Source organism: Bombina bombina, chromosome 7 (assembly GCF_027579735.1).
Source record: "Bombina bombina isolate aBomBom1 chromosome 7, aBomBom1.pri, whole genome shotgun sequence".
Taxonomy (NCBI): Eukaryota; Metazoa; Chordata; class Amphibia; order Anura; family Bombinatoridae; genus Bombina; species Bombina bombina.
The window spans coordinates 213,186,340-213,214,125 of NC_069505.1; the positions used below are offsets into that span (position 1 = coordinate 213,186,340).

At 36.5% G+C, this 27,786-nt stretch overlaps 1 protein-coding gene across 1 annotated transcript in view; it reads left to right on the plus strand.

Annotated features, from left to right (window-relative positions):
* Window positions 1-27,786, plus strand: part of SCUBE2 (signal peptide, CUB domain and EGF like domain containing 2) — a 246,157-nt gene that overhangs the window by 98,851 nt on the left and 119,520 nt on the right. Inside the window, exons 6-10 of the mRNA XM_053720602.1 lie at window positions 1,888-2,004; window positions 4,437-4,508; window positions 14,590-14,706; window positions 20,080-20,202; window positions 25,301-25,417. Coding sequence (XP_053576577.1) covers window positions 1,888-2,004; window positions 4,437-4,508; window positions 14,590-14,706; window positions 20,080-20,202; window positions 25,301-25,417 — 546 coding nt within the window. The remainder of the gene's footprint in view (window positions 1-1,887; window positions 2,005-4,436; window positions 4,509-14,589; window positions 14,707-20,079; window positions 20,203-25,300; window positions 25,418-27,786) is intronic.

Genomic DNA, 27,786 nt, shown 5'->3' on the forward strand with positions numbered 1-27,786 from the left:
ACTTCAATGCAAGTGACGTCATTCAAGATGGCGTCCCTTGCATTCCTATTGGCTGAAAGATTTCAATCAGCCAATAGGATTAGAGCTGCTAAAATCCCATTGCCTTTTCAGGGCAATATATGAACAGTCAGATCATCGCCCGTACTTGGTGCTTGTCTTTTTGCCTGCTTTTTTTATAAATATGGAGAGCGTATTGAGATACACGGCCGCAATGTTAGGCGAGCGTATTGGTGCCGGCGAATGCAACAAAATTGAGGCTTTGATAAATATCCCCCATATTATTTTATTCACTAATGTAATAAATAAATAAAAACAATTAAAGACCCACAAAAACAATCATAGTTGTAAGGTTAAAGGGACACTGAACCCACATTTTTTCTTTCGTGATTCAGATAGAGCATGAAATTTTAAGCAACTTTCTAATTTACTCCTATTATCAAATTTGCTTCATTCTCTTGGTATCTTTATTTGAATTGCAAGAATGTAAGTTTAGATGCCGGTCCATTTTTGGTGAACAACCTGGATTGTTCTTGCTGATTGGTGGATAAATTCATCCACCAATAAAAAAAGTGCTGTCCAGAGTACTGAACCAAAAAAAGCTTAGATGCCTTCTTTTTCAAATAAAGCAAGAGAGCGAAGAAAAATTGATAAAAGGAGTAAATTAGAAAGTTGCTTAAAATTGCATGTTCTATCTCAGTGTTTTTCAACCAGTGTGCCGTGGCACACTAGTGTGCCATGAGAGATCCTCAGGTGTGCCACGGCAGACTGACAACAGTGCGGGGGTGTCCCTCTTTCAAATTTTGAAATATTGGGAGGTATGTGACAGGCTCATCAGGCATCGTTTACAACCATGACATTGACATTCATTCACAGACTATCATTATGATTGTTTGTGAATGAATGTCAATATGTCATGTTTAGTTTGTAGGAGGCATGGCATGACAGCACAGTACAGTGTGTGTGTATATGTATATATATATATATATATATATATATATATATATATATATATATATATATATATATATATATATATATATCCTGTATTAGGCTACAATGTGTGATTTTGTAAAATTTTGGGATGGTGGTGTGCCACAGGATTTTTTAATGTAAAAAAGTGTGCCACAGCAAAAAAAAAGTTGCAAATCACTGTTCTATCTGAATCACAAAAGAAAAAAAATGCTTTCTGTGTCCCTTTAAGTACCACATTTAATAAGTTCAAAATGTCCCTTTTATATAGAAAGTTTCTAATGTCATATGGATTAAGATGCTGTAGCAGTCTATATCTATAGCTAGGAAATAACATTTAGTAATGTATTGTGAGGCTGGTACTAACGTCATAGCCACATTCATGTTCTTTGTCTAAGTGAACAGAGATAAAAATCTTTTTTTGCTGTTTATAGGAACATACATTATACTTTCATGGCACTTTGAGAGATTTTTCAATTTACTTCTTTCAAATTAACTTAGTGCAGAAGTAAATTAGTTCTATGTGAGTCATCTTTAATTTTGACTCTCATATCAATTGAATGGGATTTTAAACTCAAAATCCAATGCTCTATAAAATGTTTAATTCTATGTAAAAAAACTATAATTTAGTTGTTTTATTTATTTTGCCTGTAATGTAACTCTGAGAAGCTGAAGTGTAATCTGCGGTAAACAAAAAGTCTGGTGAGTTTGTTTAGTTTTAAATGTACATAATCCTGTGCCAATCTGTAATACTTATGTTATTTAAGTAATTAGCACAAATAAAGTATTTTACATGTGTGTAGGAGGAGATTAATGCAAAAACAACTCTTTAAACAATGTTTACGATCTTTACCTTCACCTGAAATATTTAACGAGTAAGCGCAATAAATACTCACCTGCTAGGTGTCTTGTTTACAGTGACGTGTAACCATGGGAACGGAGCCTGCCAGCATATATGCAATGACACTGACAACGGGCCTGTTTGTGGATGTCATCTAAAGTATATGCTGAACAGCAATGGCAAAACCTGTGATGGTCAGTCCATGTTTGTGCAATCTCATCAGTATTTGCTTTACAGAAACCCTAATGTACTGTTTGTGTCTGCTAATGTTTAGCACATTAAAGGAACTGTAACGTCAAAATTAAACTGTCAGGATTCAGAGAAAACATGCAATTTTAAAAATGGTTCGCCCAATTTGCTTATATTATCAAATTTGCTTTGTTTTCTTGGTATCCTTTGCAGAGGAGTAGGGATGGGAGAATATTTCACAACATTCGAAATTTAAAGCAAATGTTTATGCATTTGACCATTCAAGTCGAATTTAGAATTTTTATCAAACATTCTAACATTCTTATTTTGAATATTGGTATTCAAATGTTAATTAACATTCGGTAATTTTGGTTTTAATATTTCAAATTTTATGTTTATTTTCTAATATAAAATCGAATTTTAAAAAGCTAGATCAAAATAATGCAAATCTATTTCAATTTTGAATGTTCATAATAAATGGAAAATACACAAATTCGAATGTGTATATTTGAACTATAATGAACATTCGAAATTCGAAAGCAACACTTGAATTAGAAAGCAACATTCAAAATTGAAAGCGATATTCAAAAATCAAAAATAACATTCGATTTTCAAATTTTAAAGAATTTTCGTTCTTATCGATATTTCATTGTGTAAAACAAATATCCAAAGGAATATTCATTCTACCATTTGAATTTCGATTTACCCATATTTGCCCATCCCTATTGAGGAGACTACTTAGTTAGGCTCAGGAGCTGTGATTGGTGGTTCAACATATGTGCCTCTTGTCGTTGTCTCAACCAATGTGTTCAGCTTAATCCCAGTTGTGCATTGCTACTCCATCAACAAACGATACCAAAAGAACAAAGAAGCAAATTTGATAATAGAGCATGCAATTTTAAACAACTTTCCAATTTACTTCTATCTGAGTCATGAAAGTTTAATTTTGAGTATACCGGCCCTTTAATGGATTTGCCATATTTGTTATAGTTTATTAACATGATATTATTAGGGTTAGGCCATAGATACAATCAATTGTACATCATGTTTATTTTTTGTTATTGCATCTAACATAAATATAGTTTATTTAAGATTTTTATGAAATAAATGTTGCTGTGCTGAATGCATCAGTTATATATTGAGCAGGATTCTCTCTTCCTAACATTACAGCAAATAAACAGATTTTCTAGCAAGATATTCTACTGATTACCTGCAGTACATTGCCCCTTTAACTCAGTTATGGCCAACTGTTTAACACAGGGGGCAGCAGATTACTATTGTAAAGGTGTTAAGGGTCACATATGCAGTTACGATGTTTAAACACACAAATAATATGTTTCTTTATCAGATTTAGGCTAGGGTACCCTCTATTCACTGCACCTCTGTATTTCCTTGGAGACTACAGCTGTTTTCCTGGGTGGGCAAAAACATTTACGAATCTCCATGATTTAGTGTCCTTTCTGAGGTTGTTTGTAGTATCCATATCATCAGGCAGACAAAAGACAATGTCATTTTTTTAATTAGAAAAGTCCCTTTAAACACTAGACTTGTGAATTTCCGCATTTGTTCAATAGATCAATGACAAAAATGGCTTTGGTCTGGGGAATTTTTATTGTGCCACATTTATTCGTAACAATTGCAACACACATCTGAATTTGCACAAATATTTGTGTGCTGCTCACGTTTACAAATATATCCAGTGCTGAAATGAGCTAAATGCTGTAGACCAGACATTTTCGGCATTCGTTTAGTGAACAAATACTAAAATGCATGTCTATTTTTTTTTCTCTATGGTTAAAGGGACATGAAACCCAAAACATGTCTTTCATGATTTAGGTAGAACATACAATTTTAAACACATTTCTAATTTACTTCTAATATATAATTTGCTTCATTCTCTTGGTATCATTTGTTGAAGGAGTAGCAATGCGCTACTGGTTTCTAACTGAACACATTGGTGAGCCAATGACAATAGGTATGTATATGAAGCCACCAATCAGCCGATAGAACCTAGGTTATTTGCTGCTCCTGAGCTTACCTAGATAAACCTTTCAGCAAAGGATAACAACAGAAGGAAGCAAATTAAATATTATAAGTAAAATGGAAAGTTGCTTAAAATTGTATGCTCTGTCTGAATCATGAAATAATTTTTTGGGTTTCATGTCCCTTTAAGGTTAAAAACAGACACAAGTTATCACCTTATAAGATTCTGATCTGCAAGTGCAATAAACGTACAAGGTATGTCACGTTTTGACTATAGTGCAAACGCAATTCAATAGACATTGTTAATAAAATGTACTAAAAACAAACCGGTTATTGTTATAACATTTTAACTGATAGAGTTGCTAGATTTGGTGAAACAAAATGAAAATGACTCTCTACATCTCTCAGCTTTGGAAGAAACTTGACTCTTCATTTCTTTGTTTTACGTTTGTAGAGAAGGATGAACCTGAGAACAACTCAACTTCTGTAGATATGGACAAGAGAGTAAAAAGGAGACTTGTAATGGGTAAGAAAAATGCATTGGTCCGTTTTAAACAAGGTTCAGATTTACGTTCCTTATATCCATACCGCTGAGCTCATAATGAAGAGCTTTACAATATTGCATCCTTATGTATGTAGGGTGTATATGTGTAGTGTGTATGTATATGTGTATGTGTAGTATATATGTGTAGTGTATGTGTAGTATATATGTAGTATGTGTAGTATATATGTGTAGTGTGTGTAATATGTATGTATGTGTAGTGTGTGTAGTATATGGGTAATGTGTATTATATGGGTAGTGTGTGTGTATGTACAGGGCCGCCATCAGGGGGTGACAGGGGTGACTCTTGTCAGGGGCCCAATGGGCCAGGGGGGCCCCATGAGGCAAGAACTAAAAAAAAAAATATTTTTTTTTTTTTTTTTTTACATTTTGGCAGCCACCAGTAGGTACTACAGCAGAGTACTATTTGAGCATGGGAAATGTTATTACAAGGAGTAAAGTATTAGCATTTGAGAGGATTTCTGAGTGTGCACTAAACCACTATGCACAGTGTGAGACAGACTTGGCACTTTGTACAGTGTGTGCCTGAGTCAGACAGCAGATCACTTTCATTTGAAGAGAGGGTAGGACTTACTTAGCAAATGTTTTTTATTTCTTTGTGCAATTTCGGATTGTAACTTCAGTGTGGTAGTAGTTGTATGGTGGGGCCAGGGGTCCATAAAAAACATTTTTTTTAGCAGCAGTGTATTTATGATTATTTGACAATGCTGTAGAAATTCTATATTTAAAACCATGCAGAAATGTTTCCTCCTCAATACACAAATGGTAGGTGCCCTTTTGGCAGATATGCATTTATATATATATATATATATATATATATATATATATATATATATATATATATATATATATATATATATATATATATATATACATATATATATATATATATTACATTCCAGTTTACTGCCACTTTATGCAAGGACTTTCCAGATGCAAGGAGGCATTTTATCTAAGATTTAAACATCTGCATAAAATGTTATACTCTCAGACTAAGATTCCTCAGTGTTTGAAATGAGACAGGTTAACTTAAAACTGTTCAGTTTACACTACAGCTGACTTAATTTTGAAATACATACCAACAAGCCTAAATCCTGCAATTAACCAGATCTAATGGTATGAGTACCACAGCTTATGGCTCCACCAAGACCATATAGAGTACAGCATTTTCAAAATCCATAAGTACAGCTGACAGATGGGAACATTTGTACACTATATTTGAAGTGGTGCTTTTGGTTGGGGAAAATGGGGGAAAAAACAAACAAACATATGTCAACCTTTTAAAAGTACTTTTCTTCATCTAGCCATCTACCCAGATCATTAATGTAAAATTTTGAATTCACAGAATTATTTTTGTTTGCACATTTACAAATATGATTCTTTAAAAAGTGATCTTTTAATTTCTGCATTTTTTTTTATCATGCATGTCATACAACGTTGATTTAGGGGATGCAAGGTGCATCAATGTTTCCTCCTGTGAGTGTTTCTGTGGGTGTCTGTCTTTATGTCTTTGTGCTTTGGTTTGTGTCTCTATGAGTGTGTATGTATTTTTTTTCTGTGGGTCTCTCTGTAAGGGTGCGTGTGTATGTCTTTGTGCATTTTCTTTGGATGTCTGTGAGGGTGTGTGCATATGTCTTTGAGCTTTTTCTATGGGTGTCTCTGTGAGGGTGTGTGTATGTTTGTCTTTGTGTATTTTCTCTGGATGCCTCTGTGAGGGTGGGTGTGTATGTCTGTGTTTTCTGTGGATGTCTCTGTGAGGGTGTGTGTGTGTATGTATGTATGTCTGTGTTTTCTGTGGATGTCTCTGTGAGGGTGTGTGTTTTCTGTGGGTGTCTCTGTGAGGGTGTGCGTATGTCTTTGTGTGTTTTCTGTGGATGTCTCAGTGAGGGTGTGTGTATGTATGTCTTTCTGTGTTTTATATGGTTGTCTCTCTGTGTGTGTATGTCTTTGTGTGTTTTCTGTGAGTTTCTCTGTGTGTGTGTGTGTGTCTTTGTGTGTTTTCTGAGGCTGTCTCTGTCGGTGTTTCCTTGGGTGTATGTGCAAGTTTGAGTTTGTGTATGTGTGTGTCCATTGTCTGCTCCTTTTTAGGACATTTTGACCTTACTACTGATTAATCACATCTTTCTACAGACTTTGAGACTAATAAGACCTTTCTGGAAGTCACCAATCCATCATTTAACCTTTAAATTATTGTTTAGGCAGTTCAGGGCCCTTCTTTTCACCCACTGCATGCTGTTGCCATCATTTAGTTGGCATCTTCCTTTACAAAAAGATAATCAGAACTCCATATTTTGTTTTCTAAATCTCCTTTTTTTTTTTACAAAACTTTAGTCTACCTCATTACAAGTGCTGAGTGTCTGTTTGGGTGTCTGTGTCTGAGTGTGTTTCTTTGCGTGTCTACTAGAGTGTCTATATGTGAATCCTTATGTGTGAGTGTGAGTGTGTGTTTCAGTGTATGAGTGTGTCTGTGTGTTTGTATGTTACTACCTTTACAACATTTCCAAGTTTAAATAGACACTTAAGAATAAAGTGCATATACGTTTTAGTAATTTGGTCAAAAATTGCACATGTCAAGGGGGGGGGGGCCTGATCAATGGTTAAGTCAGGGGCCCCAAAATTCCTAGTGGCGGCCCTGTGTATGTATATGTGTAGTGTGTATGTAAATGTGTAGTGTGTGTATGTATATGTGTGTATAGTATATGTGTAGTGTGTATTTATAGTGTGTGTAGTATATGGGTAGTGTGTGCATGTATATGTCTAGTGTGTATGTGTAGAGTATATGTATAGTGTGTATGTATGTGTGTGTGTATGTATATGTGTAGTGTGTATGTACAGGGAGTGCAGAATTATTAGGCAAATGAGTATTTTGACCACATCATCCTCTTTATGCATGTTGTCTTACTCCAAGCTGTATAGGCTCGAAAGCCTACTACCAATTAAGCATATTAGGTGATGTGCATCTCTGTAATGAGAAGGGGTGTGGTCTAATGACATCAACACCCTATATTAGGTGTGCATAATTATTAGGCAACTTCCTTTCCTTTGGCAAAATGGGTCAAAAGAAGGACTTGACAGGCTCAGAAAAGTCAAAAATAGTGAGATATCTTGCAGAGGGATGCAGCACTCTTAAAATTGCAAAGCTTCTGAAGCGTGATCATCGAAAAATCAAGCGTTTCATTCAAAATAGTCAACAGGGTCGCAAGAAGCGTGTTGAAAAACCAAGGCGCAAAATAACTGCCCATGAACTGAGAAAAGTCAAGCGTGCAGCTGCCAAGATGCCACTTGCCACCAGTTTGGCCATATTTCAGAGCTGCAACATCACTGGAGTGCCCAAAAGCACAAGGTGTGCAATACTCAGAGACATGGCCAAGGTAAGAAAGGCTGAAAGACGACCACCACTGAACAAGACACACAAGCTGAAACGTCAAGACTGGGCCAAGAAATATCTCAAGACTGATTTTTCTAAGGTTTTATGGACTGATGAAATGAGAGTGAGTTTTGATGGGCCAGATGGATGGGCCCGTGGCTGGATTGGTAAAGGGCAGAGAGCTCCAGTCCGACTCAGACGCCAGCAAGGTGGAGGTGGAGTACTGGTTTGGGCTGGTATCATCAAAGATGAGCTTGTGGGGCCGTTTCGGGTTGAGGATGGAGTCAAGCTCAACTCCCAGTCCTACTGACAGTTTCTGGAAGACACCTTCTTCAAGCAGTGGTACAGTAAGAAGTCTGCATCCTTCAAGAAAAACATGATTTTCATGCAGGACAATGCTCCATCACACGCGTCCAAGTACTCCACAGCGTGGCTGGCAAGAAAGGGTATAAAAGAAGAAAATCTAATGACATGGCCTCCTTGTTCACCTGATCTGAACCCCATTGAGAACCTGTGGTCCATCATCAAATGTGAGATTTACAAGGAGGGAAAACAGTACACCTCTCTGTACAGTGTCTGGGAGGCTGTGGTTGCTGCTGCACGCAATGTTGATGGTGAACAGATCAAAACACTGACAGAATCCATGGATGGCAGGCTTTTGAGTGTCCTTGCAAAGAAAGGTGGCTATATTGGTCACTGATTTGTTTTTGTTTTGTTTTTGAATGTCAGAAATGTATATTTGTGAATGTTGAGATGTTATATTGGTTTCACTGGTAAAAATAAATAATTGAAATGGGCATATATTTGTTTTTTGTTAAGTTGCCTAATAATTATGCACAGTAATAGTCACCTGCACACACAGATATCCCCTAAAATAGCTAAAACTAAAAACAAACTAAAAACTACTTCCAAAAATATTCAGCTTTGATATTAATGAGTTTTTTGGGTTCATTGAGAACATGGTTGTTGTTCAATAATAAAATTAATCCTCAAATATACAACTTGCCTAATAATTCTGCACTCCCTGTATATATGTGTTTATGTATATATGTATGTGTGTAGTATATTTGTAGTGTATGTGTAGTATATTTGTAGTGTGTGTGTGTGTGTGTAGCATATGTGTAGTATATGGGTAGTGTGTATGTATATGTGTAGTGTGTATGTATATGTGTAGCGTGTATGTATGTGTGTGTGTGTATGTATATGTGTGTGCATGTATATGTGTAGTATATATGTAGTGTGTGTGTGTGTAGTATATTTATGTAGTGTATGTGTAGTATATGTGTAGTGTGTATGTATGTGTGTGTGTGTGTAGTGTATGTGTAGTATATATGTAGTATATGTGTAGTGTGTGTGTGGTGAATGTGAAGTATATGTGTAGTGAATGTGTGTGTATGTGTAGTATATATGTGTAGTGTGTATGTGTAGTATATATGTAGTGTATGTGTGTGTGTAGTGTATGTGTAGTGTGTATGTGTCGTATAAGTGTAGTATGTGTAGTATATGTGTAGTATATATGTGTAGCTGTATGTGTAGTATATGTGTGTGTATGTGTAGTTGTATGTGTAGTATATTTGTATGTGTAGTGTGTACGTGTACTATATATGTAGTGTATGTGTAGTATATGTGTGTGTGTAGTATATATGTGTAGTATATGTGTGTGTGTGTGTGTATGTGTCGATTTGTAGTGTATGTGTATGTATGTGTGTGTGTAGTATATATGTAGTATATATGTAGTGTATGTGTAGTATATATGTAGTGTATGTGTAGTATATATGTGTAGTGTGTATGTGTAGTGTGTATGTGTAGTATATGTGTAATGTATGTGTAGTATATATGCAGTGTGTATGTGTAGTATATATGTAGTGTTAGTGTAGTGTGTATGTGTAGTATATGTGTAGTGTGTATGTATGTGTGTGTGTGTGTGTGTGTAGTGTATGTGTAGTATATATGTAGTATATGTGCAGTGTGTGTGTGGTGAATGTGTAGTATATGTGTAGTGTATGTGTGTGTATGTGTAGTGTATGTGTGTGTATGTTTAGTATATATGTGTAGTGTATGTGTGTGTATGTGTAGTGTATGTGTGTGTATGTTTAGTATATATGTGTAGTGTATGTGTGTGTATGTTTAGTATATATGTGTAGTGTGTATGTGTAGTATATATGTAGTGTATGTGTGTGTGTAGTGTATGTGTAGTGTGTATGTGTCGTATAAGTGTAGTGTATGTGTAGTGTGTATGTGTCGTATAAGTGTAGTTGTATGTGTAGTATATATGTGTAGCTGTATGTGTAGTATATGTGTGTGTATGTGTAGTATATTTGTATGTGTAGTTGTATGTGTGCTATATATGTAGTGTATGTGTAGTATATGTGTGTGTGTGTAGTATATATGTGTAGTATATGTGTGTGTGTATGTGTCGATGTGTAGTGTATGTGTATGTATATGTGTGTGTGTGTGTAGTATATATGTAGTATATATGTAGTGTATGTGTAGTATATATATGTAGTGTATGTGTAGTATATATGTGTAGTGTATGTGTAGTATATATGCAGTGTGTATGTGTAGTATATATGTAGTGTTAGTGTAGTATATGTGTAGTGTGTATGTGTAGTATATATGTAGTGTATGTGTAGTGTATGTGTAGTATATATGTGAACTGCATATGTGTAGCATATGTGTAGTGTGTATGTGCAGTATATATGTGTAGTATATATGAGTAGTGTGTAGTATATATGTGTAGTGTGTATGTATAGTATACATGTGTAGTATATGTGTAGTATATATGTGTGTGTGTGTATGTGTAATATATGTGTAGTATATATGTGTAGTGTGTATGGGTAATATATATGTGCAGTTGTTTATGTGTAGTATATGTGTGTATGTGTAGTATATATGTGTGTGTAGATTTTTATATAAGGAGGACTCTGTATATGTGTAGTATATATGTATGTGTGTGTATGTGTAGTATATATGTGACGTGTGTATGTGTAGTATTTATTCAGTGTGTGTGTGTAGTATATATGTGTACTATATGTGTAGTATATATGTGTAGTGTGTATGTGTAGTATATATGTGCAGTTGTTTATGTGTAGATTTTTATATAAGGAGGACTTTGTATATGTGTAGTATATATGTGTGTGTGTGTGTATATGTGTAGTATATATGTGAAGTGTGTATGTGTAGTATTTATTCAGTGTGTGTGTGTATGTAGTATATATGTGTAGAGTATGTGTAGTATATGTGGAGTGTATGTGTAGTATTTATTCAGTGTGTGTGTGTATTTTTTATTCAGTGTGTGTAGTGTGTATGTGTAGTATATGTGTAGTATGTGTAGTATTTATGTGTAGTATGTGTAGTATATATGCAGTGTGTATGTGTAGTATTTATTCAGTGTGTGTGTAGTATGTGTGTAGTGTGTGTGTAGTATATGTGTAGTATTTATTCAGTGTGTGTAGTGTGTATGTGTAGTATATGTGTAGTGTGTAGGTGTAGTATATATGTGTAGTGTGTATGTATAGTATACATGTGTAGTGTGTATGTGTAGTATATGTGTAGTATATGTGTAGTATATATGTGTGTGTGTATGTGTAATATATGTGTAGTGTGTATGTATAGTATACATGTGTAGTGTATATGTGTAGTATATATGTGTGTGTGTATGTGTAATATATGTGTAGTATATATGTGTAGTGTGTATGTGTAGTATATATGTGCAGTTGTTTATGTGTAGTATATGTGTGTATGTGTAGTATATATGTGTGTGTAGATTTTTATATAGCTCTGTATATGTGTAGTATAAATGTGTGTATGTGTAGTATGTATGTGAAGTGTGTATGTGTAGTATTTATTCAGTGTGTGTGTGTGTAGTATATATGTTTAGAGTGTATGTGTAGTATATGTGGAGTGTATGTGTAGTATTTATTCAGTGTGTGTGTGTATTTTTTATTCAGTGTGTGTAGTGTGTATGTGTAGTATGTGTAGTATTTATGTGTAGTGTGTGTAGTATATATGCAGTGTGTATGTGTAGTATTTATTCAGTGTGTGTGTAGTATATGTGTAATGTGTGTGTGTAGTATATGTGTAGTATATGTGTAGTATTTATTCAGTGTATGTGTAGTATATGTGTAGTGTGTATGTGTAGTATATATGTGTAGTGTGTGTAGTATATGTGTAGTGTATGTAGTGTGTATGTAGTATATGTGTAGTTGATATGTGTAGTGTGTATGTGTAGTTTATATGTGTAGTGTGTATGTGTAGTGTATATATATATATATGTGTGTGTGTATGTGTAGTATATATGTGTGTGTTTATGTGTAGTATACATGTGTAGTATATATTTATGTGTATGTTTAGTATATGTGTGTATGTGTAGTGTGTATGTGTAGCATATATGTGTGTGTATGTGTAGTGTGTATGTGTGTGTGTATGTGTAGTGTACAGGGAGTGCAGAATTATTAGGCAAATGAGTATTTTGACCACATCATCCTCTTTATACATGTTGTCTTACTCCAAGCTGTATAGGCTCGAAAGCCTACTACCAATTAAGCATATTAGGTGATGTGCATCTCTGTAATGAGAAGGGGTGTGGTCTAATGACATCAACACCCTATATCAGGTGTGCATAATTATTAGGCAACTTCCTTTCCTTTGGCAAAATGGGTCAAAAGAAGGACTTGACAGGCTCAGAAAAGTCAAAAATAGTGAGATATCTTGCAGAGGGATGCAGTACTCTTAAAATTGCAAAGCTTCTGAAGCGTGATCATCGAACAATCAAGCGTTTCATTCAAAATAGTCAACAGGGTCGCAAGAAGCGTGTGGAAAAACCAAGGCGCAAAATAACTGCCCATGAACTGAGAAAAGTCAAGCGTGCAGCTGCCAAGATGCCACTTGCCACCAGTTTGGCCATATTTCAGAGCTGCAACATCACTGGAGTGCCCAAAAGCACAAGGTGTGCAATACTCAGAGACATGGCCAAGGTAAGAAAGGCTGAAAGACGACCACCACTGAACAAGACACACAAGCTGAAACGTCAAGACTGGGCCAAGAAATATCTCAAGACTGATTTTTCTAAGGTTTTATGGACTGATGAAATGAGAGTGAGTCTTGATGGGCCAGATGAATGGGCCCGTGGCTGGATTGGTAAAGGGCAGAGAGCTCCAGTCCGACTCAGACGCCAGCAAGGTGGAGGTGGAGTACTGGTTTGGGCTGGTATCATCAAAGATGAGCTTGTGGGGCCTTTTCGGGTTGAGGATGGAGTCAAGCTCAACTCCCAGTCCTACTGCCAGTTTCTGGAAGACACCTTCTTCAAGCAGTGGTACAGGAAGAAGTCTGCATCCTTCAAGAAAAACATGATTTTCATGCAGGACAATGCTCCATCACACGCGTCCAAGTACTCCACAGCGTGGCTGGCAAGAAAGGGTATAAAAGAAGAAAATCTAATGACATGGCCTCCTTGTTCACCTGATCTGAACCCCATTGAGAACCTGTGGTCCATCATCAAATGTGAGATTTACAAGGAGGGAAAACAGTAAACCTCTCTGAACAGTGTCTGGGAGGCTATGGTTGCTGCTGCACGCAATGTTGATGGTGAACAGATCAAAACACTGACAGAATCCATGGATGGCAGGCTTTTGAGTGTCCTTGCAAAGAAAGGTGGCTATATTGGTCACTGATTTGTTTTTGTTTTGTTTTTGAATGTCAGAAATGTATATTTGTGAATGTTGAGATGTTATATTGGTTTCACTGGTAAAAATAAATAATTGAAATGGGTGTATATTTGTTTTTTGTTAAGTTGCCTAATAATTATGCACAGTAATAGTCACCTGCACACACAGATATCCCCCTAAAATAGCTATAACTAAAAACAAACTAAAAACTACTTCCAAAACTATTCAGCTTTGATATTAATGAGTTTTTTGGGTTCATTGAGAACATGGTTGTTGTTCAATAATAAAATTAATCCTCAAAAATACAACTTGCCTAATAATTCTGCACTCCCTGTATGTGTAATATATATGTGTGTGTATGTGTAGTATATATGTGCAGTGTGTATATGTAGTATATATGTGTGTATGTGTATGTGTAGTATATGTGTGTAGATTTTTATATAAGGAGGACTCTGTATATGTGTAGTATATATGTATGTGTAGTATATGTGTGTGTGTATGTGTAGTATATATGTGTAGTGTGTATGTGTATTATATGTGTGTGTGTATGTGTAGTATATATGTGTAGTGTGTATGTGTGTCTGTATGTGTAGTATATATGTGTAGTTTATGTGTAGTATATATGTGTGTTTGTGTATGTGTAGTATATATGTGTGTATGTATAGTATATATGTGTAGTGTGTGTGTAGTATACATGTGTGTATGTGTAGTATATATGTGTAGTGTGTATGTGTAGTATATATATGTGTATGTGTAGTATATATGTGTAGTGTGTATGTAGTATATATGTGCAGTATGTGTGTAGTATATATGTGTAGTGTGTATGTGTAGTATATATGTGTGTGGGGATTTTTATATAAGGAGGACTCTTGTATCCTTTAAAGGGACAGTAAAAACCATTCAGACACATTGATCTAACGTCGATACAAACATAATTCTCGAATGATCAGTTTGGTTACTTGATACAATGTAGCTGTCTCTAACCAGTGTGTTCCATCTATCTCCCTTCTAGAAACCTGCGCAGTCAATAATGGTGGGTGTGACCGTACTTGCCGGGATACTTCTACTGGTGTACGCTGCAGCTGCCCTATGGGGTTTACTCTCCAGTTTGATGGGAAGACTTGTAAAGGTAAGACTGGAAGTTGTTTATATAACCAGTCATCAATAGGTGCATTACACCACTGTTCATTTCATTTGAATATTAATTTCCTATTAACCAAGTGCCATTGTGATCAATAAAAAAATGTGATTTAAGGAGGGAAGTTTTCTTAAAGGGACAGTAGTCAAAATTAAACTTTCATGATTCAGATAGAGCAGCAATTTTAAACAACTTTCCAATTTACTTATATTATCAATTTTGCAAAAAGTCCTTGCAAAAATGCTTAAAACAATGTTATACATAGTTGCAAGCTCTGCTGTCTTAGGCCTAGATTTGGAGTTTGGCGGTAGATGGGCTGTTAACGCTACGCAGGCTTTTTTCTGGCCGCACCATAAAATTAACTCTGGTAACGAGAGTTCAAAAAAATGCTGCGTTAGGCTCCAAAAAAGGAGCGTAGAGCATTTTTACCGCAAATGCAACTCTCGATACCAGAGTTGCTTACGGACGCGGCCAGCCTCAAAAACGTGCTCGTGCACGATTCTCCCATAGGAAACAATGGGGCTGTTTGAGCTGAAAAAAAACCTAACACCTGCAAAAAAGCAGCGTTCAGCTCCTAACGCAGCCCCATTGTTTCCTATGGGGAAACACTTCCTACGTCTGCACCTAACACTCTAACATGTACCCCGAGTCTAAACACCCCTACCCTTACACTTATTAACCCCTAATCTGCCACCCCCGCTATCGCTGACCCCTGCATTATATTATTAACCCCTAATCTTCCGCTCCGTAAACCGCCGCTACCTACATTATACCTATGTACCCCTAATCTGCTGCCCCTAACACTGCCGACCCCTATATTATATTTATTAACCCCTAACCTGCCCCCCACAACGTCGCCGCCAGCTACTTACAATAATTAACCCCTAATCTGCCGACCGCAAAGCGCCGCCACCTACGTTATCCTTATGTACCCCTAATCTGCTGCCCCTAACACCGCCGACCCCTATATTATATTTATTAACCCCTAATCTGCCCCCCTCAACGTCGCCGACACCTGCCTACACTTATTAACCCCTAATCTGCCGAGCGGACCTGAGCGCTACTATAATAAAGTTATTAACCCCTAATCCGCCTCACTAACCCTATCATGAATAGTATTAACCCCTAATCTGCCCTCCCTAACATCGCCGACACCTAACTTCAATTATTAACCCCTAATCTGACGACCGGAGCTCACCGCTACTATAATAAATGGATTAACCCCTAAAGCTAAGTCTAACCCTAACACTAACACCCCCCTAAATTAAATATAATTTACATCTAACGAAATTAATTAACTCTTATTAAATAAATTATTCCTATTTAAAGCTAAATACTTACCTGTAAAAAAAAATCCTAATATAGCTACAATATAAATTATAATTACATTGTAGCTATCTTAGGATTAATATTTATTTTACAGGCAACTTGGTAATTATTTTAACTAGGTACAATAGCTATTAAATAGTTAAGAACTATTTAATAGTTACCTAGTTAAAATAATAACAAAATTACCTGTAAAATAAGTCCTAACCTAAGTTATAATTAAACCTAACACTACCCTATCAATAAATTAAATAAATAAAATACCTACAATTACCTACAATAAAACCTAACACTACACTATCAATAAATAAATTAAATACAATTTCTACAAATAACTACAATTACATAAACTAACTAAAGTACAAAAAATAAAAAAGAACTAAGTTACAAAAAATAAAAAAATATTTACAAACATAAGAAAAATATTACAACAATTTTAAACTAATTACACCTACTCTAAGCCCCCTAATAAAATAACAAAGACCCCCAAAATAAAAAAATGCCCTACCCTATTCTAAATTAATAAATTTAAAAGCTCTTTTACCTTACCAGCCCTGAACAGGGCCCTTTGCGAGGCATGCCCCAAGAAAATCAGCTCTTTTGCCTGTAAAAAAAAACATACAATACCCCCCCCCAACATTACAACCCACCACCCACATACCCCTAATCTAACCCAAACCCCCCTTAAATAAACCTAACACTAAGCCCCTGAAGATCTTCCTACCTTGTCTTCACCTCACCGGGTATCACCGATCGGTCCTGGCTCTGATATCTTCATCCAACCCAAGCGGGGGCTAGACATCCACTGAAGAAGTCCAGAAGAGGGTCCAAAGTCTTCCTCCTATCCGGCAAGAAGAGGACATCCGGACCGGCAAACATCTTCATCCAAGCGGCATCTTCGATCTTCTTCCATCTGGTGCGGAGCGGGTCCATGTTGAAGCAGCCGACGCGGATCCATCCTCTTCTTCCGGCGTCTCCCGACGAATGACGGTTCCTTTAAGGGACGTCTTCCAAGATGGCGTCCCTCGAATTCCGATTGGCTGATAGGATTCTATCAGCCAATCGGAATTAAGGTAGGAATATTCTGATTGGCTGATGGAATCAGCCAATCAGAATCAAGTTCAATCCGATTGGCTGATCCAATCAGCCAATCAGATTGAGCTCGCATTCTATTGGCTGTTCCGATCAGCCAATAGAATGCGAGCTCAATCTGATTGGCTGATTGGATCAGCCAATCGGATTGAACTTGATTCTGATTGGCTGATTCCATCAGCCAATCAGAATATTCCTACCTTAATTCCCATTGGCTGATAGAATCCTATCAGCCAATCGGAATTCGAGGGACGCCATCTTGGATGACGTCCCTTAAAGGAACCGTCATTCGTCGGGAGACGCCGGAAGAAGAGGATGGATCCGCGTCGGCTGCTTCAACATGGACCCGCTCCGCACCAGATGGAAGAAGATCGAAGATGCCGCTTGGATGAAGATGTTTGCCGGTCCGGATGTCCTCTTCTTGCCGGATAGGAGGAAGCCTCAGGACTGATCGGTGATACCCGGTGAGGTGAAGACAAGGTAGGAAGATCTTCAGGGGCTTAGTGTTAGGTTTATTTAAGGGGGTTTGGGTTAGATTAGGGGTATGTGGGTGGTGGGTTGTAATGTTGGGGGGGGGTATTGTATGTTTTTTTTTACAGGCAAAAGAGCTGATTTTCTTGGGGCATGCCCCGCAAAGGGCCCTGTTCAGGGCTGGTAAGGTAAAAGAGCTTTTAAATTTATTAATTTAGAATAGGGTAGGGCATTTTTTTATTTTGGGGGTCTTTGTTATTTTATTAGGGGGCTTAGAGTAGGTGTAATTAGTTTAAAATTGTTGTAATATTTTTCTTATGTTTGTAAATATTTTTTTATTTTTTGTAATTTAGTTCTTTTTTATTTTTTGTACTTTAGTTAGTTTATGTAATTGTAGTTATTTGTAGAAATTGTATTTAATTTATTTATTGATAGTGTAGTGTTAGGTTTTATTGTAGGTAATTGTAGGTATTTTATTTAATTAATTTATTGATAGGGTAGTGTTAGGTTTAATTATAACTTAGGTTAGGACTTATTTTACAGGTAATTTTGTTATTATTTTAACTAGGTAACTATTAAATAGTTCTTAACTATTTAATAGCTATTGTACCTAGTTAAAATAATTACCAAGTTGCCTGTAAAATAAATATTAATCCTAAAATAGCTACAATGTAATTATAATTTATATTGTAGCTATATTAGGATTTTTTTTTACAGGTAAGTATTTAGCTTTAAATAGGAATAATTTATTTAATAAGAGTTAATTAATTTCGTTAGATTAAAATTATATTTAACTTAGGGGGGTGTTAGTGTTAGGGTTAGATTTAGCTTTAGGGGTTAATACATTTATTAGAATAGCGGTGAGCTCCGGTCGTCAGATTAGGGGTTAATAATTGAAGTTAGGTGTCGGCGATGTTAGGGAGGGCAGATTAGGGGTTAATACTATTTATGATAGGGTTAGTGAGGCGGATTAGGGGTTAATAACTTTATTATAGTAGCGCTCAGGTCCGCTCGGCAGATTAAGGGTTAATAAGTGTAGGCAGGTGTTGGCGACATTGTGGGGGGCAGGTTAGGGGTTAATAAATATAATATAGGGGTCGGCAGTGTTAGGGGCAGCAGATTAGGGGTACATAAGGATAACGTAGGTGGCGGCGCTTTGCGGTCGGCAGATTAGGGGTTAATTATTGTAGGTAGCTGGCGGCGACGTTGTGGGGGGCAGGTTAGGGGTTAATAAATATAATACAGGGGTCGGCGGTGTTAGGGGCAGCAGATTAGGGGTACATAAGTATAACATAGGTGGCGGTCGGCAGATTAGGGGTTAAAAAAATTTAATCGAGTGGCGGCGATGTGGGGGGACCTCAGTTTAGGGGTACATAGGTAGTTTATGGGTGTTAGTGTACTTTAGGGTACAGTAGTTAAGAGCTTTATGAACCGGCGTTAGCCCAGAAAGCTCTTAACTCCTGCTTTTTTTCGGCGGCTGGAGTTTTGTCGTTAGAGCTCTAACGCTCACTTCAGAAACGACTCTAAATACCGGAGTTAGGAAGATCCCATTGAAAAGATAGGATACGCAATTGACGTAAGGGGATCTGCGGTATGGAAAAGTCGCGGCTGAAAAGTGAGCGTTAGACCCTTTAATCACTGACTCCAAATACCGGCGGTAGCCTAAAACCAGCGTTAGGAGCCTCTAACGCTGGTTTTCACGGCTAACGCCAAACTCCAAATCTAGGCCTTAGAGAGCCTGTAGCAGCTGTGTTTGCAACTATGTTAAACATTGTTGCACACACTGCAGCCAGATGGCTAAAGGCATGTACCTGAGCTCACCTATGATTACTCTTTACCAATGGATAACAAGAGAACTAAGGAAAATCGGGAATAGAAGTAAATTGAAAAGTTGTTTCAAATTATGTGTTCTATACGATCCATATAAGTTAAATTTTGACTTTACTGTCCCTTTAGATACTTCCCCATATAAAACCACCAGACACAGAGCATTTAAACATAATTCATATATATGGTGTAGACACTTCCAAAGCCATTGAATACACTCCAGTGTATACTATTGCTGTCTGCACAAGTTGACTTGAAATTGTAATTTAGACAATGCATAAAAAATTAAACTTTATATTTCCAGTTTAATTATATTATCAACTTTACTTTATTCTCTTTATATCCTTTTTTTGAAGTGTAAACCTAGGTAGGCTCAGGAGTGTGCATGTGCCTTTACCACTCTGCTAGCAGTGTTTGCAACAATGTATAAAACTGCTACAAACATTGTTTCAAATACTGCAGCTATAGAATGATAAAAGACACGTGCGCGCCCCTTAGCCTACCTAGGACATAAATTTAATAATATAAACATATTGGTAAAGTAAGTTGTTTATAATTGCATGCTTTATCTGAATCATGAAATGGAAATGTTGTGTTTCATGTCCCTTTAATTAAATTGCGAATGGTTTGTGTTTTGTTTTGGTTTAGATATTGACGAATGCCAGAGCAACAATGGAGGCTGTGACCATTTCTGCAGAAATACAGTTGGGAGCTTTGATTGTAGCTGCAAAGCTGGTTACAAACTCTTAACCGATGAGAAGTCCTGTCAAGGTATGCCGAGAGCAAGGTCTATGGAGACTAGCTAATGGTCTGATGTTATGCCGAGAGCAAGGTCTATGGAGACTAGCTAGTGGTCTGATGTTATGCAGAGAGCAAGGTCTATGGAGACTAGCTAGTGGTCTGATGTTATGCCGAGAGCAAGGTCTATGGAGACTAGCTAGTGGTCTGATGTTATGCCAAGAGCAAGGCCTATGGAGACTAGCTAATGGTCTGATGTTATGCCAAGAGCAAGGTCTATGGAGACTAGCTAGTGGTCTGATGTTATGCCGAGAGCAAGACCTATGGAGACTAGCTAATAGTCTGATCTTATGCCGAGAGCAAGGTCTATGGAGACTAGCTAGTGGTCTGATGTTATGCCGAGAGCAAGGCCTATGGAGACTAGCTAATAGTCTGATCTTATCCCGAGAGCAAGGTCTATGGAGACTAGCTAGTGGTCTGATGTTATGCCGAGAGCAAGGCCTATGGAGACTAGCTAATAGTCTGATCATATGCCGAGAGCAAGGTCTATGGAGACAAGCTAGTAGTCTGATGTTATGCCGAGAGCAAGGTCTATGGAGACTAGCTAGTGGTCTGATGTTATGCCAAGAGCAAGGCCTATGGAGACTAGCTAATGGTCTGATGTTATGCTGAGAGCAAGGTCTATAAAGACTAGCTAATGGTCTGATGTTATGCTGAGAGCAAGGTCTATGGAGACTAGCTAATGGTCGGATGTTATGCTGAGAGTAAAGTCTATGGAGACTAGCTAATGGTCTGATGTTTTGCTGAGAGCAATATCTATAGAGACTAGCTAATGGTCTGATGTTAAATAGACATCTCTTTCAATCTGTTTTTTTTTTTTTGTCAACTGGTTGCCTTCCTGGTGCCACTAACCTCAGTTATGATTATATCACCTGACTCAACAGATTAACTAAGTCAAAGAGATGACTGTAGGAAGTTTTTGGCACCTATTAATCTTTAGGGGTTAGCTTATGTACCACTGTATTGTTTAAAATGTAACTTGTATTAACATAGTTTCAAAAGAAAATGCAACAATAATGCATCATTCTAAAAAACCCATTGTATCAGCATAATATTATTAACTAAGAGGAAGGAAGTGGTAAATATTAACTGTTACAAATATAATTGTTGCTAGTATGCCAATTCACTATTGTCAGTAATATACTCCCGAAAGGATTACAATCTATTATTAAAGACACCTAAAATGAGTACCACCCTCCTTCAATCTGGGAGCTATGTAACATTACCATATTTGAATTCTAGTACATCACTATACTGCTGGAATGCATCACTGAAAATGTGATTATTCCTGAAAACAAGCTAATTAAAATGGAGTTGATACTCCATGTGAAGCTCCCCTGACGCGCGTTTCACTAACGCTTCTTTTTAAACTATGTTAATAAAAGTTAAATTTTAAACAATACAGTGATACATAAGCTACACCCCTAAAGATTAATAGGTGTCAAAAACTTCATACAGTCATCTCTTTGACTTAGTTAATCTAAGTATTTGTTATAGTTGGCTACAGCCCTCCACACACACTTAAACATATACATAATATATTGTAGCTTACTATTTTACCCTTAACAGCTTTGCATTTCAGATTTAAATCATACATAATCTTAGCAATCACATTAGTTGTTGGAATATGACATGGCTCTTTCATGTCTTTATGTTGAATAAGATTCAGTAAAAAAGAAACTTTTGTAGAACACCACCTCCCATTCCTATAGACTAACATGTTTTATATGTGTTTTTCTTATGACATTTTTGGCATACAAGCGTGTCAACTGCACTAAATATTTCTCTGCATCTATTTTCTTTCCTGGTTGTGTCTCGTTATTTTCCTTCCTCCTGTTTCCATTTTAATCTCTTAAACATACGATAGGAATTCCAACCAAATCCATTGTTTTCATCAAGAGTATTAGTGTAACTTGTAATTGGAACCTATCTATATAATTTAAATCAGACTATGTAATAACAATATAGGAAGTTGGAATTTAACAGCCTCCTAGTCTGCAATTATTTTAACATTTCAGATACCACAATTTATCATATTTTGTGTTGGAACCAGTGACAGTGCAGGAGGTTACTCTACAACCCAAACCTTAAAGGTACCAGATGCAGTTTTAGTTTGCCCATTTCCCTATGCACAGAGGTAAAGGGTAGAATGATAGCGATCAGTGGTGGTTCTACAGGGGTGCAAAGCCACCCCAATCTTTCAGGTTGTATCCCCATTTTGCTGATCTGCCACTGTTTCCTCTTCTAGTCATGCCCTAAACTCTTAGTAATGCCTGCCCTCTTGACTGCCTAACTCTACCCACGTTACACCCACTCCTTGCCCCACTCACACTGACACTTCCCACTGACTCCACCCACATACTTTATTCAGTCAGAATAAGCATTGTTCCCCTCAATAACTGGTCTTTGGGACCTTTGCTGGCAGAAAAAGTTAAATAGCAGGTGAGGGAGTACTGACAGGGAAATGTATCTTCTGCTACCTATTTGGTCCAACTTGCACCCCACCCAAATGCTATAGAACCACCCCTCTTTAGAACATGGTTGCTTGTTATAACATTTCCCTTTTAATCTTATTTTTCATCTAATTAAATGATTCTGGCAGTCACAGCTGGTATAATATAGACTCTTAGCATTTGTTTTTATATATTTAGAGGAAACCAAAGATTTCAATCAGCAAAAAACCAAAGAACAGTCTTTACATTACAGAGCCATAGATTAGCATATCAAGCTGCATATTAAAGGGACAGTAAAGTCAAAATTAAACTTGGTGTAGGTAGACTTTCCAATATACTTATATGATCAAATGTGCTTTATTCCTTGGTCATCCTTTGTTGAAGAAAAAAAGCTAGGTAAGGGCTCAGGAGAGTGTACATGTCTTTAGTACACTATGGCAGAATTGTTTAGTAGCAGTGTCTTTTGCCGCAGAGTATTAACGACATGTACAAGTAATATTATAAAGATTAGTTTTGTTTAGAAGAAGAAAAAAAAAATGCAGGCTGCCTATAAAAATGCTTGTGCTGGTTTTTGGTTGGTGTGTTTGCTTGTTGGTTTTTTAAAGCAAATTCACAAAAGCAAAGCAATTTTCTTACTTAGGGCTAGATTACGAGTGGAGCGCAATTTATTGCACCCACTCGCACGTTAAATTAGCTAGATAGAGGCTTTTTGCGCATGTGTGTATCGCGCATATTATAAGTTGAAAGTAAAAAATATTTTGCATGAGCACTAACCCAAAGCGCGCAAAAAGTTTAACTGTGTTACTGTATTCCCTCATAGACTTCATTTGAACGCGAAAAGTGGAAAAAAATAACATCTTATTCACGCGCAAACGCAATCCGTTTAACCAAGTGCTCTAACCCGACATGAAATATGAATGTCACATTCCAATGTTCTTCACATAGAAGAATATGTTCTATTTATTCTTAAGAAAATATAAATATATATATATATATATATATATATATATATATATAATGTGTGTGTTTGTGTGTGATTTATTTGGTAAAATATATATCTATAACTAAATATTATATACAGGTATACCTCACTCATACAGCGGGTTAGGGACCGGAGCCCAGCTGTAAAGTGAAAACTGCCTTAACGTGAAACAATTCCGTTTTAGCTTTCTTTTCACTTGCCAGTGTGTTTAATAACTTAAAAAGATGTTTAAACAAACATATATTAGGTGTGCAATTGTGATAAGTTTAGTTTAACACTAGCACAGCACAGTATTCAAATAGTATTAAAAAAAATCTGTACCTGTAAAATAGTGACAATTACAATAGTAAAATTTGCCAGACTACAACACTGAGACACAGATTGCACTGTAATGCTGTAAACAGAGTGAACTAAGCATAACAAAATGGCGCCAATCATTTTTCTCGCAATCTCACGATGATTACAGCACTGTTTCAAAATACTTGGAGGTTGAACTTCACAACTCCACAAAGCGCTGTATTAGCGAAGCGCTGTAAAGTGAGGTAAACCTGTACAGTATTAGCGAAGCGCTGTAAAGTGAGGTAATCCTGTACAGTATTAGCGAAGCACTGTAAAGTGAGGTAATCCTGTACAGTATTAGCGAAGCGCTGTAAAGTGAGGTAAACATGTACAGTATATGTGTGTATAGCTATATACAGATATATACAGGAATATCTATTTAAAAATACTTAGAACATATTCCCCTATGTGAAGAACATTGAAATGTGAAATATTTATAGTATAAACATAGTCAAACACTTTATTAAATAGGAATATTGCATAATTATGATTTTACATGTTTTCAGCTACTTGACTGCAAAGGGCTCCAATGCACTTATATAAATATATGTCTATAGCTATTAGTATACATATGTATGTATGTGTTTATATGTGTCTACATGTCTATAAATACATATATACATCAATACATATGTACACACATAAACAAATATATATATATATATATATATATATATATTCATACATACATGCATACATCTTCAGACATGTATCTGTATGAATCTCTATGTTAAAGCTCTTTTGCATGCCTTTTGTTTTCTAATACCTGAGATCTCATATCTTTTGAGCCCTTATAACTTTTTTGTGCAATATTTTTTTAAATCATTTTTATTAGACCGTGTTAATAGGAGTATAACTGTACTTTGTAATGTATTTTTGAAGTGTTTTGTGCAACTTTTTTTGTTTTGGATTTTTTTTTTAACACAGCTCTGAGATTGTGGTAAGGATTGAAGCGGAAATGTAGATTGCGCTAGAACAATCGCGTTTTCCCTCCACTTATAATATCAGCGGAATGGGAAAGGCTCGCGAAAACACAATATCGCTTGAGTAATACAGTTTGCACCTCACTAATTTAGCCCATATTGTTTCATGGTCAGTGTGCAAACAAAACTAATTTATTTGTTGTGATTTGTTTATGCATTTGTATCCGTCACCTTTGTGTTCTGGAATCTGCAGCATGCATTGTAGTGAGATTAAGGGATTATGATTTTTAATAAAACTATTATTTTTATTACAGAGTATTAGGCATCAGGAATCGAGCTACGTTTACTTACGGTTTTTGTTTTACAAATGACAGATATTGATGAATGCTCCTTTGAACGAACATGTGATCACACCTGCATCAATCACCCAGGTTCCTATACGTGCACTTGTGAGAAAGGATACATCCTTTATGGTTTAACACATTGTGGAGGTAAGTAACACCTAACCATTGGCTGCATTTTTAAATAAAATTATTAAAGGAACAGTCTATATCAGAATTGTTATTGTTTAAAAAGATAGATAATCCCTTTATTACCCATTCCCTAGGCTTTGCATAACCAACACAGTTATTTTAATACTTTTTACCTCTGTGATTACCTTATATCTAAGTCTCTGCAGACTGCCCCCATATCTCAGTTCTTTTGACAGACTTGCATTTTAGCCAATCAGTGCTGACTCATAAATAATTCCATGGGAGTGAGCACAATTTTAACTATATGGCACACTAGCGCTGCTTAGCTGTGAAAAACTGTCAAAATGCATTGAGAGAAGAGGCAGCCTTCAAGGGCTTAGAAATTAGCATATGAGCCTACCTAGATTTAGCTTTCAGCAAAGAATATCAAGAGAACAAAAACATTTAATGATAAAAGTAAATTGGAAAGTTGTTTAAAATTGCATGCCCTATCTGATTCATGAAAGTTTTATTTTGACTAGACTGTCCCTTTAAATGATTCATATGAGCTGTAAAGTTAAAAAAATATATATACTTCTGTTGTATTTACTTCATTCTCTCAGTATTCTTTGTTGAATGGAGGGTAGGCAGACTCAGGTGTTTGGAGCAGTGGTGTATTTAGGTTTTGTGCTGCCCTAGGCCCTCAAAATTCTGCTGCCCCCCCCCCCAGGTTTTAGACCTTTAGTAGCCATAATATTTTTGATCACAGCGTAACATTTCCTGCGTTTTGAGAGAAAACAAAAGTACAGATGAGGGAGCTCAGTCCTGCTGTATCTCCTGGCTCCTGAAGCAAATCTTTATATAAATGTCCTGGTTTCACTCAAGTTATTGACCAACCTTGCCCCCCAGAACACCTTACCCCACCCATGACATAGCAGAACCAGCATAATTGTGTGAATTCGCTGATACAAAGCAAAATAAAGTTCTGGGGCCCGATCCGATATGCAGCGGCGCCAGCAAAAGCCGGCGACGCCAAATTTTGCGCAGGTTTGGTATCCTATATACGGCGTAAGCTAGAAGTTACGCTCGTATATTTCTGCCTTCGACCGTAGTTTTTTGGCCCATAGACAGGTATACCAAACCCGCGCAGTTTGGTATCCAATATACAGCGTAAGGACTTACGTGGCGAAAATTCTTACTCCATTTTCACCTCGCCACAGAGCTACTGTAATTCTATTGGCTGATTAGAATAGCCAATAGAATTACAGTAGCTCTTATTCTATTGGCTATTCAAATCAGCCAATAGAATTAAAGTAGCTTTCATCCGATTGGCTGATTTGAATTTGAAGGCTCAAATCAGCCAATAGGAATTCAAGGGACGCCATTTTTAATCGCGTACCTTGAATTCCTATTCAGTGTATGGCGGCGATTGTATGAAAAGGATCATCCACGCTCCATGGCTCCGGTCTTCAGTTCCAGCATCGCTGATCTTCAGTTCCTGCATCGCTGGTCTTCAGTTCCAGAGAGGACGGTCTTCAGCTCCGCGGTCATCGGTCTTCAACTCCTCCGCTCCGCGCCGGCTGGTTCCTGGAAGAAGAAGAGGTCGCCGCCTGGAAGAAGACTTCTCCGCCTGGAACAGGACCTTCTCCACCGGTCTTCAGGACAGGTAAGGACCACTTGGGGGTTAGACTTAGGTTTTTTTAAGGGGGGATAGGGTGGGTTTTACAGTAGGGGTGTGTGGGTGGTGGGTTGTAATGGGGGAGGGGGTTGTTCTTTTTTTTTTTTTTACAGGTAAAAGAGCTGATTACTTTGGGGCAATGCCCCACAAAAGGCCCTTTTAAGAGCTAGTAATAGAGCTGATTACTTTTTGTAATTTAGTTTAGGGTAGGGACATTTTTTTTATTTTGGGGGGCTTTGTTATTTTATTAGGGGGCTTAGATTAGGTGTAATTAGCTTAAAATTCTTGTAATCTTTTTTTATTTTTTGTAATTTAGTTTAGTGTATTTAATTATATTTTAGTTTAGATAATTGTAGTTTATTTAATTAATTTATTGATAGTGTAGGTGTATTTGTAACTTAGGTTAGGATTTATTTTACAGGTAATTTGGTAATTATTTTAACTAGGTAGCTATTAAATAGTTATTAACTATTTAATAGCTATTGTACCTAGTTAAAATAAATACCAAGTTACCTGTAAAATAAATATAAACCCTAAAATAGCTACAATGTAATTATTAATTATATTGTAGCTATCTTAGGGTTTATTTTATAGGTAAGTATTTAGATTTAAATAGGAATAATTTAGTTATTATTAATATTATTTAGATTTATTTTAATAATAATCACGTTAGGGGGTGTTAGGGTTAGTCTTAGGTTTAGTGGTTAATCATTTTAATATAGGTGGCGGC